General features: G+C 32.6%; 1 protein-coding gene across 1 annotated transcript; it reads left to right on the top strand.

The window, feature by feature from the left end:
* The first annotated feature begins 3,240 nt into the window (after positions 1-3,240).
* Positions 3,241-5,894, top strand: LOC139866480 (expansin-A11-like). The gene is made up of 3 exons (XM_071854716.1): positions 3,241-3,580; positions 3,964-4,285; positions 5,343-5,894. The coding sequence occupies exons 1-3, from the start codon at positions 3,442-3,444 to the stop codon at positions 5,647-5,649; spliced, it is 768 nt and encodes a 255-aa protein (XP_071710817.1). The 5' UTR covers positions 3,241-3,441; the 3' UTR covers positions 5,650-5,894.
* Positions 5,895-13,873: the final 7,979 nt, after the last annotated feature.

Here is a 13,873-nt window from a genome sequence, read left to right as displayed (position 1 = left end):
ATAAGATAGCTTTATATGTATAAATCAAATGATGTTATGAACATCATTACTACCTCAAGTTTTCTGGATAAAGCTACTAGAAATGAGAAAAATGGATCTAGCTTCAAAGGATCCTTGGATGGCTTGAAAGTTCTTGAAGCAGAATCATGACACGAAAAACAAGTTCAAGTAAGATTTCCACTTGAAATAAGATTGTTATAGTTATAGAAATTGAATCAAAGTTTGAATATGAGTATTACCTTGTATTAGAAAGATATCTTACTGTAGATAAGAAAGATTTCTTGAGGTTGGATGATCACTCTACAAGATTGGAAGTAAGCTAGCAAACTTGGAAGTATTCTTGATTTTATGAAACTAGAACTTGTAGAATTTATGAAGAACACTTAGAACTTGAAGATAGAACTTGAGAGAGATCAATTAGATGAATAAAATTAAAGAATGAAAGTGTTTGTAGGTGTTTTTGGTCGTTGGTGTATGGATTAGATATAAATGATATGTAATTTTGTTTTCATGTAAATAAGTCATGAATGATTACTCATATTTTTGTAATTTTATGAGATATTTCATGCTAGTTACCAAATGATGGTTCCCACATGTATTAGGTGACTCACATGAGCTGCTAAGAGCTGATCATTGGAGTGTATATACCAATAGTACATACATCTAAAAGATGTGTATTGTACGAGTACGAATACGGGTGCATACGAGTAGAATTATTGATGAAACTGAACGAGGATGTAATTGTAAGCATTTTTGTTAAGTAGAAGTATTTTGATAAGTGTCTTGAAGTCTTTCAAAAGTGTATGAATACATATTAAAACACTACATGTATATACATTTTAACTGAGTCGTTAAGTCATCGTTAGTCGTTACATGTAAGTGTTGTTTTGAAACCTTTAGGTTAACGATCTTGTTAAATGTTGTTAACCCAATGTTTATAATATCAAATGAGATTTTAAATTATTATATTATCATGATAATATGATGTATGAATATCTCTTAATATGATATATATACATTAAATGTCGTTACAACGATAATCGTTACATATATGTCTCGTTTCAAAATCATTAAGTTAGTAGTCTTGCTTTTACATATGTAGTTCATTGTTAATATACTTAATGATATGTTTACTTATCATAATATCATGTTAACTATATATATATATATCCATATATATGTCATCATATAGTTTTTACAAGTTTTAACGTTCGTGAATCACCGGTCAACTTGGGTGGTCAATTGTCTATATGAAACCTATTTCAATTAATCAAGTCTTAACAAGTTTGATTGCTTAACATGTTGGAAACACTTAATCATGTAAATAACAATTTCATTTAATATATATATAAACATGGAAAAGTTCGGGTCACTACATGGAGCGCCGCTCCATTAGGCACAAAAATCATGCCGAGAGTTTTCAAAGTTCCCAGATCAGAAAGTGGGGGCCCTGAGTGCCGCTCAAGAAGTGGAGCGCCGCTCCAGGTGCAGCCGGGTTCAGAATTGGGGTATTTAAAGCACGAATTTTTACCCTAAAGATGATATATCATTCCCAGACGATTTGCAGCAGCTCTAAGACGAAAAAAGGTGATTTTTGGGGAATCCCAAGATCATTCTAACGCTTCAATCATTACGGGAACGTGCTTCGATTCGTTCATCACTCAAGATTCATTCATCTATTAGGTTTATCTCTTTGTTTCAACAATGAATTCATCTTTTATTTGATTGTGATTTTGGTTTTAGCCATGATTGTTGGCTAATTATTTAATGTTTGTCTAGACTAATAACCGAGGTTTTGGATGTTTATTTGAATTATCAAGGATTTATGCATGTTAATTTGGTTTTGATTAAAAGATCCATTCTTGTTCATGTTTACATGTTTGCTCTCAATTGATTATTGTGTTTGTTTGACCAAGGGAACCCTAGGTTAATTTAACACTTTAATTTACAACTACTTTGTCTTAAGTAGTTGTTTGCTAAACCGGACCAAGGGGGTAAATTGTGTAAAGACTAGTAAAGTGGATATGAATGAATTGTGTAAGCGAACGTAAACACAATTGTTAATCGAATTACTAAGTTAGTTAATTAGTTGAACACAAACAATAAGGTCTTAAGTGCAAGGGAACCCTACACTGTGTAATTAGAGTTTGGGTGGTCATTAAGAGAACTCTTGATGACCCGTTTGGTTAATTTGCATGCATAGATGAGATAAACGATCTTAATAACACGAACATCCATTACCGAGGGTAAAAGGTCTAGATGAACATTCTTGTTTGAATTGAATACAAAACTATCTTTAATACTTGTTAAGTGCTAGCGCATGAACTAAAAAGAACAAAAATACTGTTTTTACTTTTATAAACCATTTCTTGATTCGGCTAATCGTTAAATAGCCAAAACTACAAAAACCAGTAATTTCATTAGATTTCTAGATAAAGTAGTTTAATTACTTGCAGTTACAATCTTAAATTGATACGGAAACTTCCCTTGGAACGATTTTTGGACTTTACCAAATCATACTAGTACACGATCGGGTACACTGCCCGTTAGTGTGTTTAATCAATCAAACCGGTATTTTCCACTGATAAATTATATACGCGATTATACACATCATAAGATCTCGTAATTTTTCGGACTTTCTTGCTCATTTCTTCGAATTACTTGTAAAATCTCATAAAAATGTATATAAATGTACATAAATTTGTATATTTATATATATTTATATTATAAAAACTAAAAAGTCAACGTAAGTCAACGTCCGAGATCTCCCCGAGATTTTTCCGAGATGCCGAGATCTCCCCAATAATGTCCAAACGAGATCTCCCCGAGATCCGAGATCTCCAACCTTGACATAGACACATTTTAATCCGTAATTTTGATCTTAAAGTGCAGCTAATAACAATCATATTGATTGATTTCCCCTAATATTGTTGTTGTTGTCCTCCTAATATAAATTAATAGATCATCTAAGATCATCTAGCATAAATATCCTGCATTACGTGTCACACTAGACTAAGAATATAATCCAACTGCTTATAGTGCAGGACTATAGACACGTATATAAAAACAGTTGATGTAGATTATACAGATAAAAAAAAGATGGATCAAGCCAAATTGATGAAGTTTGGTCCATTGAGATTTATGGATCTTCTGTTGGGGGTGAAAACATGTGGGTGTTGTTGTACGTTAATAAGATAGAACGTGTGAATTATTGTATCAGACTTCTTGGCTCCTGTGCACAGATAATTCTATTTAATCATTTTCTTAAATATACAAAAAAATAAAAATAAAATAATGTAACACAAGCTACCATAGTTTTTAATTCTATTCCCTACTTGCAGGCTTACATGTGATATTGTTGGATTGGTTACTATTTAAACACCTCTAGTTCTTCACATCTTTTTGTATCTTCTTCAATCTGCCTTTTTTTGCATTACAAAAATGGCGAAAACTGGCTTTTTATTTTTGCCAATACTTTTCTACATTCTTCTTCTCCCTTATGTCGATGCATTTACAGCTTCGGGATGGACTAGTGCTCATGCTACATTCTATGGTGGTGGTGATGCTTCAGGAACAATGGGTATGTTCTAATTTATGTTAAAAGAATTGTATTTTTCATAAATTGCGTATTTTTATCGTATACTAAACAATTATTTTAGAACTATAGGAAGAGTACGTTGATTTATTAACTAAATGCAATGCAACGTATCTTTTATGTGTGTATTGTGTAACATATTTTTATTTGTTATTTATAATTTATTAATTAATTTATCTTTCTATATCTATAATCTATTAGATAAACAGATAAGAAATCAAATATATTAAAACTATGTGCAATTTATGTTATAAGGTATATGGGTTGTTAATTGTGGAGACCAAAAACAGGGCATAAAAATGGGAGATACGGAGTACTTTTTGTTTTACTTTTTAACCTTTTTTAGTTGACATTTGGTGTTGTTACAGGGGGTGGTTGTGGATATGGTAACTTTTACTCAACGGGCTATGGTACAAGAACTGCTGCACTAAGTACTGCTCTTTTCAACGATGGTGCCGCTTGTGGCCAATGCTACAAACTCATATGCGATTATAAGGCTGACCCACGATGGTGCATCAAAGGAACGTCAATAACAATTACCGCCACAAACTTTTGCCCTCCAAATTTCGCTCAACCGAGCGATGATGGAGGATGGTGCAACCCACCACGTCAGCATTTCGACATGGCCCAACCGGCTTGGGAGAAAATCGGAATATATAGAGGCGGAATTATTCCCATTATTTACCAAAGGTACAAATATCTTTAAAATTGCTAACGACAGCCTTTATGGCTGTTAAGATGCACAAAAGCTTGTACAATTCAATAACTATCACATTAAAGTTACACGTAACCGCCGTCTACAAGTTATTTATGCATCTTAACGACATTCCTTAGAGCTGTCCGTTAGCATTTTTCATATCTTTAACAATATTAACTAATATACTGAGTGAAAATAAATCTAATGCCATTGAACATTCATCTTAGTTTAGTAAAATGAATTGGGCCCGTTTCTAATATTTATTTTGATAACATCTTTCGGTGAACTTATATATGAATTTTGTCAGTTTTTATTTTTGTAGTTTGCTAACACACAAGCAATAAAATGTAGCCCAAGTTATAATTTGAATGGGCCAACACCTCACCCAAAATTGGCCTGGTTGAAAAAGATAAGTTTAAGCTTAAATATATATAAACTGATAATCTATCTATCTATCTATCTATCTATAGTTTCTATTATATTGCTAAAATGATAATGTCATTATTAGGCTAATTCCTTTGTTAAGAAAAAATCAAAAAGAAAAAGAAAAAAATCTAAGCATGGTGGGTGATGTCATTAATCTAAATAATTTTGAATTAAAATTAAATCTTATTAATTGATTATTATTATTAAATCTTATTAATAATTATTTTAATTATTAAATTTAAATTATTTTAATTTATTAAATTTAATTATTTGGAATTGAGTACGAGAAGGTATAAAAGTTAGACAGAAGGAAACCAATTCTACATTTATATTTTAATTTGCACTTTTAAAATAAAATGAAAATCAATATTATCTCTTATAATTGGATGTGGATTGTTTAATATGCATTTTAGGTGTTTGATAAAATGTTCAGCTGACGAGTTTCTTAGTCGGACTGTGTGGTTTCACGAGTCATTAAACTAAATAACTTTAGCATTTACGTTCACTTAATACCTAAAACATATCATTAAACTGTTTCGTTTAAACAAACCTGTGGTTTCACGGGCCATTTCACTAGTAGATCTTATAATTTTTAACCATATTATTTTTTTTTATTTTTTTCAGAGTACCATGTAAAAAACATGGTGGAGTCAGGTTCACAATCAACGGTCGAGACTACTTTGAGCTTGTTCTAATAAGCAACATTGCGAATGCGGGATCAATTCAATCCGTCCAAGTGAAGGGATCGAAAACTGGATGGATGGCTATGTCAAGGAATTGGGGTGCTAATTGGCAATCAAATGCGTACATGAATGGTCAATCATTGTCGTTTAAGGTGACAACTACCGATGGTGTTACGAAAATGTTTAATGATATCGTTCCTGCTAATTGGAGATTTGGTCAAACATTCTCTAGTCCGGTTCAGTTCTAAGATTAGCCGGTTATGAGAACGGGCAGCGGCGTGCTTACTCTTTTTGTGGATGCAGCCCACCGGTTGGAAACTTTTGGTCGTTTTTCTTCTTTGAATACAGATGCAAATTCTTCAGAAAAATTTCTCTGTAGCAAAGAGTTATTATTACTTATATCTTATTACAAGTGAGTTATGAATTTCAAGTGTATTTATGTACAACTAAATGATTATACATCTCAATAATAAATACTTTTCCTGTTGTTCAATAGTGGTGGTTACGAAGTATAATTTACGGCTATAGTTACATGGTGATTTGTACACAATCATTTTTTTTTATCAATACACAACTAAACATGCATTTAAGTGTTGTACTATACAACACTTTAAAGCATATTTAATTGTGTACGGTTAAAAATAGGTTATCACACATCAACTCTCTTACATAATGGATGATTGGTAAGTTTATATTCTAACATCACTTACTATGGTGTGTGGTGTGAGGAGTTGGTGGGAGAGTGGATTTAGTTTTATTATGAAGTGACGGTGTGAGCTGAAACTGTGAAGTTTAGCCCATATACAGGTTATCTTTCTTGGTTCCAAAGGTTTCAAGCACATCCCAAATATAAGCCCAACAACTTAAGTCCAGTAAGCATCTTGCAGCAAAAGACAACTTTGATCCCTCTCTTTACCGAATCTTATCACTGCAAATCCTTTCCAATTAAAATGAAGTCAAGGATCAAACCTTCGAAACTCTTAACTCAGAAATAAATAATAGAACAAAGTAAAAAGATGTTTAGATTGAATAATATTATATAATTCAATAAATATGATTTGTAAAATGAGTAATAATAAGATAAAAATAATTCTATTAAAATCAACGTTAGAAAAAAATAAAAAATTTTGACCAATCAAAGTCAATCAATTATTAAAATGAAGTCAAGGATCAAACCTTCTAATATTTTTTACTTTAGGAAAATACTAATATCATTAAACTCGTCAATATACTCTCATCTAACGTGTTCCATCAAATAAATTTCAGTCAAGTTTACTTAAGTTTACCTTAAACAGGGCAAAATTCGACATGTATCAAATCTATATTGAATTCACCTTATAAATGAGTACAAACGTACGTTTAGGATTTGATTGAAAGAAAAAAAAGACACTTTGTATAATGAGTGGATAAAATTGAGAAGAATGACAACACTTAGAGGCCTCTGTCGGTTCCATCTTCACCACCGCCCAGCCCATCGCCCTTGTGGGCGCCGATGGCACGGATCCGACCAGGCCATTGCCCTATGTTTCGTGCTTTGGTGAAATATCTGTGGACGGAGAATATAGGGTTTTTTTTTTTTTTTTTTTTTTTGAGCATGAAAGCCATTAAAAATGGCTATGAAAATGGAAAATGGTGTATCATATCTAGGGATGGCAATGGATCGGATATGGATACGGTGATGCTGTATCCACATCCACATCCATTTAGTTTTTGTTCATCCATATCCATATCCATATCCATTTAGTTTCAGATCATCCGTCCATATCCATATCCAATGGATTAAGTGGGTTAATAGATATCCAATGGATATTAAAAAAAATGTTATAGTATCTTTTGATTTGCGATTAAAACATAAACGTAGTATAGCAAAAAATAAATATGACATGACATTAAAAATTCTATCTATAAAAATGTGTAATCTTTGTCGAAGATATAACAAAATTTGCTAAACTTATTACAAAACATTGATTATAAAAAATCAAATATGAAATTTGTAAGTTTATTTTGTTAGATATACATGTTTTATTGTAATATATTATAGTTATTTCATTATAGGGTTGAAAGCAAAATGTAAATCTAACGGTAAATGAGCTTGTAATAGTAAATATATAAGAATATATCTATATTTATGTATTTGTATACGTATTTCGGGTGGTAATGGATATATCTATGGATGAAACTTTTCATCCATGTCCATATCCATATCCATTTAGGTTCATCCATATCCGTATCCATATCCATTTAGGTTCATCCATATCCATCACGAAGCGGGTGGATCAGGTGGATATCCACCGGATCGGGTGACCATTGCCATCCCTAATCCCCTAATCATATCTTGTATTTGTATATGAGAGGAGGAAGATGGAGTAGTAGATATTTTAGTTTTTTATTATTATTGTGGGTCCTACAAAGTTGTGGTAAAAAATATTCCCTTATTTCTTGTTTTATTTTATTTTTGTGATATTTGATTAATTTTTAAGTTTTAAATTAAATGTAATTTAATAATTAATATTTCTTTTAATACTATTGATAAAATAAAGTATTTTTAATATAATAAGTTTTATGTTTAATTTTAATTATTTGATTTTTAGAAAAAAATAAAAAGTAATAAAAAGATATGGAAGAAAGGTGTAACTGTTGAGAGTGTTTAGTCCTGAGTTTAGTCCTGTGTTTAGTCATGGGAAAGAAGTGCTGATGCGGCGCTGATGTGGCGTCTAGTCCTAGAGGACTAAGGCGGAACCATTGGGAACACTCTTATATCATTTCCTTTTATATAAAATAGCTAAATGACACATCTAGGATGTGTTTAGTGCACCATTTTATGTGAGCTTATGAAAACTTATAGGAGCCTGAACTTATAATTTTAATAAATTTTAAGTCATAAGTTTTATTTGGTAGACATAAAAAGTACGTAGTAGAACTTATGAAAATCATAAGCTCTTAAAAAATAAGCTACTTATAGTAGCTTATGAAAAAGTATAACTTATGAATTGGAAAATAAGCCCCAACTTACCATTGTAGGCTTGCCTAAGTGGTATCCCCACACCTTGTGTGTGGGGCTTGGGTTTAGGTAATATGTTCGAGCCTCACTCTGCTCATCATATTAATCAATATACGCGTTGTTGATTTGTGATGATGTTGGTGATTATGGAACTGGCGGAGCTTGTGATGTTATAGGTGCTACTAGTGCTGACGATGCTGATAGTACTGACGTGCTGGTGATGCTGACGGTACTATTGATGCTGCTTGTATAACAAGTCTAGCTTGTAAATAGCGCACTATTCCTGTCAGGGTTTTACTTCATTATTTCTATCCGCACACTCATCTAATTTACAATTTGCACTAGAATATATAATCTCTAAAACTTTTTGAAACTACATATTCTCTGCAGAATATTTCTTCGATTAAGTTATGAATCAATACTTCATCGTTTGTTGTTGTTGGTATTCCTTGGTATCTACAGGGCGTATGACGTTGATGCTCGTGGGACAGATTGTGAAGTTGAGGTTTGCGATGCGATTGTTGTTGGTGGTGGTAATGGTACTGTTGGTGTTGTTTTCGGTGGTACTGTTGATGCCGGTGATGCTGCTGGTGCTTGTAACCTTTGCACCATATTCTCCGAAGCCACTACCCGAGCGCGAAGCTCGTTGACTTCTTCTATTACACCGGGATGATTGTTGGTTCGGACGAGCGGATGACTAAGATTCAGAATTTGAGATAGTATATTATCGTGACGAGATTCTCTGAAAATGATGGTGTCTTGAACAGGTTCGCCGGTAAGTGCTTCAGGTTCTTCGCCAAGAGGGAAATATGGTGGATGGAAGGGATCACCTTCTTCTTGTCTCCAATGACTAAGCAGTCTACGAACCCATCCTCAATTCGTCCAGTATAGGTGCTGGCTGATTAGTTGATCCATTCCGGTTACACTGTCTTCGGAGTTCAGGTGAATATCCATATCGGAATAGCTGTCGGAGTTTAAGGAATTTGAACTAGATACGGGATCCACTTGTATAATTAGGGAGATGATTTTTGATATGAAATAGATTATAGAATTTAGATTGGTACTCTTCAATACATAATTTACATATGTATATATAATACCAAAATTCCATAAATCACGGAGAAATTTTCGGAAGATGTCAAGCAAAGTTACAGTAACAGATATGCTAAGATATGAATTATCAGATACGCTAAGATATGAATTTTGTCTATACACTATTCATGCAATCAATGCAGTAAGATGTGTCTAGACTTAAGAATGATAAGCATGTAATTTCCGACAAGAAATGATAAGTAAAACTCGGTAAAAACAGATATGGTCATAGTCCAGACTCACTAATGCATCCTAACAATTACCAGTTAAACACACTAATGCAAATTCTGGTTCCCTATGACCTCAAGCTCTGATGCCAACTGTGATGACCCGTCCAAATCTATTTGGACGAATACATCATTCATTGATTTCATAGTGAGGTTTTGACCTCTATATGATACGTTTTGTAAACATTGCATTCTTTTGAAAAGGTACACCATAAATGAATATATAAATCCAAGGTTTTCGACGTCTGATGATTTCTACGTATAGACAATCATCGTATATAATAGTTTCTAACAATACATCCGTTGACAATACAGTCAAATAAGATACATGGTGATGATTTTGTGAATGCAAAGTTTTCTCGAATAAAGCATGTATGACTCCATGCACATAGCTTGTATAACGTATAAGCAAACAGCGGAAGACTTCTAGGAACCTGAGAATAAACATGCTTAAAAGTGTCAACACAAAGGTTGGTGTGTTCATAGTTTTAATGTTGCGCATAATCTGTATCTAAAGGTGGATCACAAGATTTCAGTTGTTTCATCCAGAAACGTTTATCAAAATATTCTACAAAATTGAGCACCCTGGTAACTAAGCTTTAACGTCTATATAATAAGTACCCCTGTTTTAACATACATGCAACCAACATGTACAATACACGCAAACCAACGTGTACTAACCTCAAATAGCATACGCCTGTTTTATAGTTCAGGCTAGGGTTTCTATTCCTGGAACAGACGGGGATGTCAAGCCCTATGGATCCATATACAACTATTCGCGCCCACCAGTTCTTATAACCGGTAGTTACTAGTTACCAAATCTAAGAGATTTTTGGTTCAAACTCAGTGTAGAATTTAGTATGTACTTGTATCCATTACGTTTAAAGTAAAGTGCATGTATTCTCAGTCCAAAAATATAGATTTCAAAAGCATTTAAAAAGGGAGCAAATGAAACTCACCTTAGCAGCACATAAGGTCATTCACCGAAATATGACCGAAACTCGGACTACAAAATAACCGTAGATCTCAACCTAGAGAACATATGATGGTCAATACATGTCTAACAAGCTAGGTCAGGTCATAGTGTATCACAATCCTAATGCTCGAGACCGACATGCAAAAGTTAACAAAAGTCATCTCAAAAGTCAACCTGACCCAATATGATCTTTAAATCTATACATATTTATCATCATAGTATAAGTCTTGATAATTGAACGAATTTATAATTTATCAAACTCAAAATATTATTTATTTCAGGAGCTATATTATATTTGAATTATCATGGCAATCGAAAATATTTTATTATTTCACATAGTTTTCCAATACTTGTAAAATCAGACTATAGTGTTTATAAAGCTTTAAAACCTGATAATACATTTAACTTTGACAATTGTTCAACAAAACGAGACGTGCCTTATATAGAAATTCATTTACTAGATTAGTAATATCTAAAAATCCAATTTATCAATCTCATATACAAGTTGTTTAAATATTAATTTACAGTTTCAAATACAATTTCAATTAACGTCAAACATAATTCAGTTGATCATATCTTTTATCCGTTCATTGAAATCACGCGATTTCTAAATGAAAAGTTAATAATTTTTCGCCAGCTTTCCAAAAACATGCATATCATATACTATATATCAGTAGCATATGTATCAAATTCGTGATTCATCATAAACTGTTTAACGACAAAATTTGTAACGACCCTGGATTTTTCGACTTTATTTATTAATATTTATTATTAATACTTGCGCTTTAATGATTGTATTTTTATACATTTACTTGTTGCTGTATTTGACTTTACATGGTCCGACTTGTCTTTGTGACACACGTACTTTTCACGAATAATATTTTGAATATTATTTACGTACATGATTAATTATTATTAATCATTTTTAATTAACTAATGTTAGTAGTTAATTACTTGGGCTTTATTTATTTAATTGTTGCTTACTTACATGGACTCATGTTAATGGACTTGGAAGCCCACCCTACTTTCTTAATGGACTAATTAGCCCATTATTATGAAAGTATTTCCTTAAGATAAAACTAGATTAGTTAGTGATATGAGGAGACTAGTTACAAGTATACTTACACCCCTTTCCCATGCCATTTAACTTTAATACCATTTTGAGCTCACACCTTTCCCACATGCATGAAAGTTAGCATGTGACCTTCCCCTTTTGGCTCTCTCAAACCGTCGGCCACCTTGGGTAAAAGGGAGTTCAAGTTTTATTTTTTTATGTTACTTATTCACTTGTATCCTTTCATTCCACATACACAACTTACTTGCAACTTCTTTTACTCACTTTTTCTCTCAAACTTGTAAGTAACAAGATTGCATTTTCTCTTCTTTTCTTCTTTGAAAACCGCCACCATCATCATCAAATTACTTGTTCTTTGTTTGTTGTTTACTTACTTGTTGTTTGTTGTTGTTAACTTACTAGTTGTTAAGAATCAAACTTTCTAGTTTATTCTTCATATTATCTTGTTTATACAAGAACAAACAAGAGCCAAGGAGGATCAAGTTTATAGTTTGATTCCTCCATAAAACTTGTTAAAAAGAAAAGTTCATGAGCTTTATAAATCATACTTGTGTTCATGTTTGTAAACTTAAGGTTTACTTTCTTAAAGATTCAAGCCTTGGCTTGAATCTTCCTAAGTATGAACAACCATGAACTTATTACTTGTATTTTAGTTTATCTCTTCATTTTATGTATTTTAAATTCATGATTGTTGTTATTGGTCAAGTATTACTAGTTAAACTTGATCTCATATTTCTTGAAACTAAAGTTAACTTTATAAGTTCAAGAACATGGAAGTATAACTTTTTAGTTATAACTTCATATACTTATGTTGGATCTAAGTTTTTATAACTTATGGTCTTCTAAATTGTTGTAAACAAGAGCTTATAACTTATATACATTTTACAAGTTGAAAATCTAAGTTTCATAACTTATGGTTTCATTAAAGTGTAGATCCAATTTTTGTAACTTAGGATCTAACTTAAGAACACTAGATCTAGACTTTCTAGTCTAGTATCTTTAAGATCTAGCTAAGATCTAAGTTCTACAACTTAAAATCTTGTTTATTTAGTTTACTTTCAAATTTGTAGCTTAATATTAATATTAGAACTCATGTATGTGTCGGATCTAAGATCTTGATGTAACTTTGGTTCATCAAACTACTTACAACTCTTAAGTGAGTTGTGCTACATATCTTAGACTTACACTAGTGTTATGATGATCAAAACTTGGTTTAGATGATGCAAACACATCAATGATTTGTACACTTGAAGCTATACGCATCAAGGATGAGAACCGTGATGAGCATCAAGCACCAAGAACCCACCGGAACACCTTTACTTACTGTTTATGGAACTGATCAATAACCTGGGCTACTGTAAAAGTTGATTTCCAGCTATTTCAGTTTGATTAGATGATTTTCCGTTTAGAACTCGTCTTAATCCGAGTTATGGTTTAGGATTTATGGCCATCCGAAAGTCACTACACCTTTTTAACGTTGTGCTGAAATTTCTGACCTACTCGCACTTAAACCGTCTCCATGGTCAAACGAAGATGAGTTTGGTTCTGGAAATTGGTCAGCCTCTAGGGGACTCATATACGGAGCCATGACCACTGGTCTCACCTCATTTCAGTTTGTATAGAGGTCGTGGCGACAGAACAAAGTCAGACTTTATTTCAAACTCTATTCTTGATTGAAACTTACTTTACACTTTTTGTTTGAAGATGAATGATGATGATACTTAAGACCTAATTTACATACTTTTAAACCTTTGGGAATGATTTACTGACATAGTAACTTTTGACTTAGGTTGAGGACCTTTCGGACCAACCACTTGCTTACTATTCCCGCGTATCGACTTTTACTACTTTCCACTGTGAGTTATAGCATCCCTTTTTACTTTAACTATTTTGGGAACTGAGAATACATTCGCATTTTACGTTTTACATACTAGGCACGAGTACTTAAACTTTATATATGTGTGGGTTATACAACGGCATAAACTTTCCCCTTAGCTCGGTAACGTTTAGTCATTGGTCTTTGAACCGGTGAACAAGAATCTTAGACATGGATCCATAGGGTTTGACATCCCCACTCGGGCTAGTAGCGCTAGCATTTAAC

This window comes from Rutidosis leptorrhynchoides, chromosome 9 (assembly GCF_046630445.1).
Source record: "Rutidosis leptorrhynchoides isolate AG116_Rl617_1_P2 chromosome 9, CSIRO_AGI_Rlap_v1, whole genome shotgun sequence".
NCBI lineage: Eukaryota > Viridiplantae > Streptophyta > Magnoliopsida > Asterales > Asteraceae > Rutidosis > Rutidosis leptorrhynchoides.
Note: the sequence above shows the minus strand (reverse complement) of the source record. Positions and strands in the feature narration are given on the sequence as shown.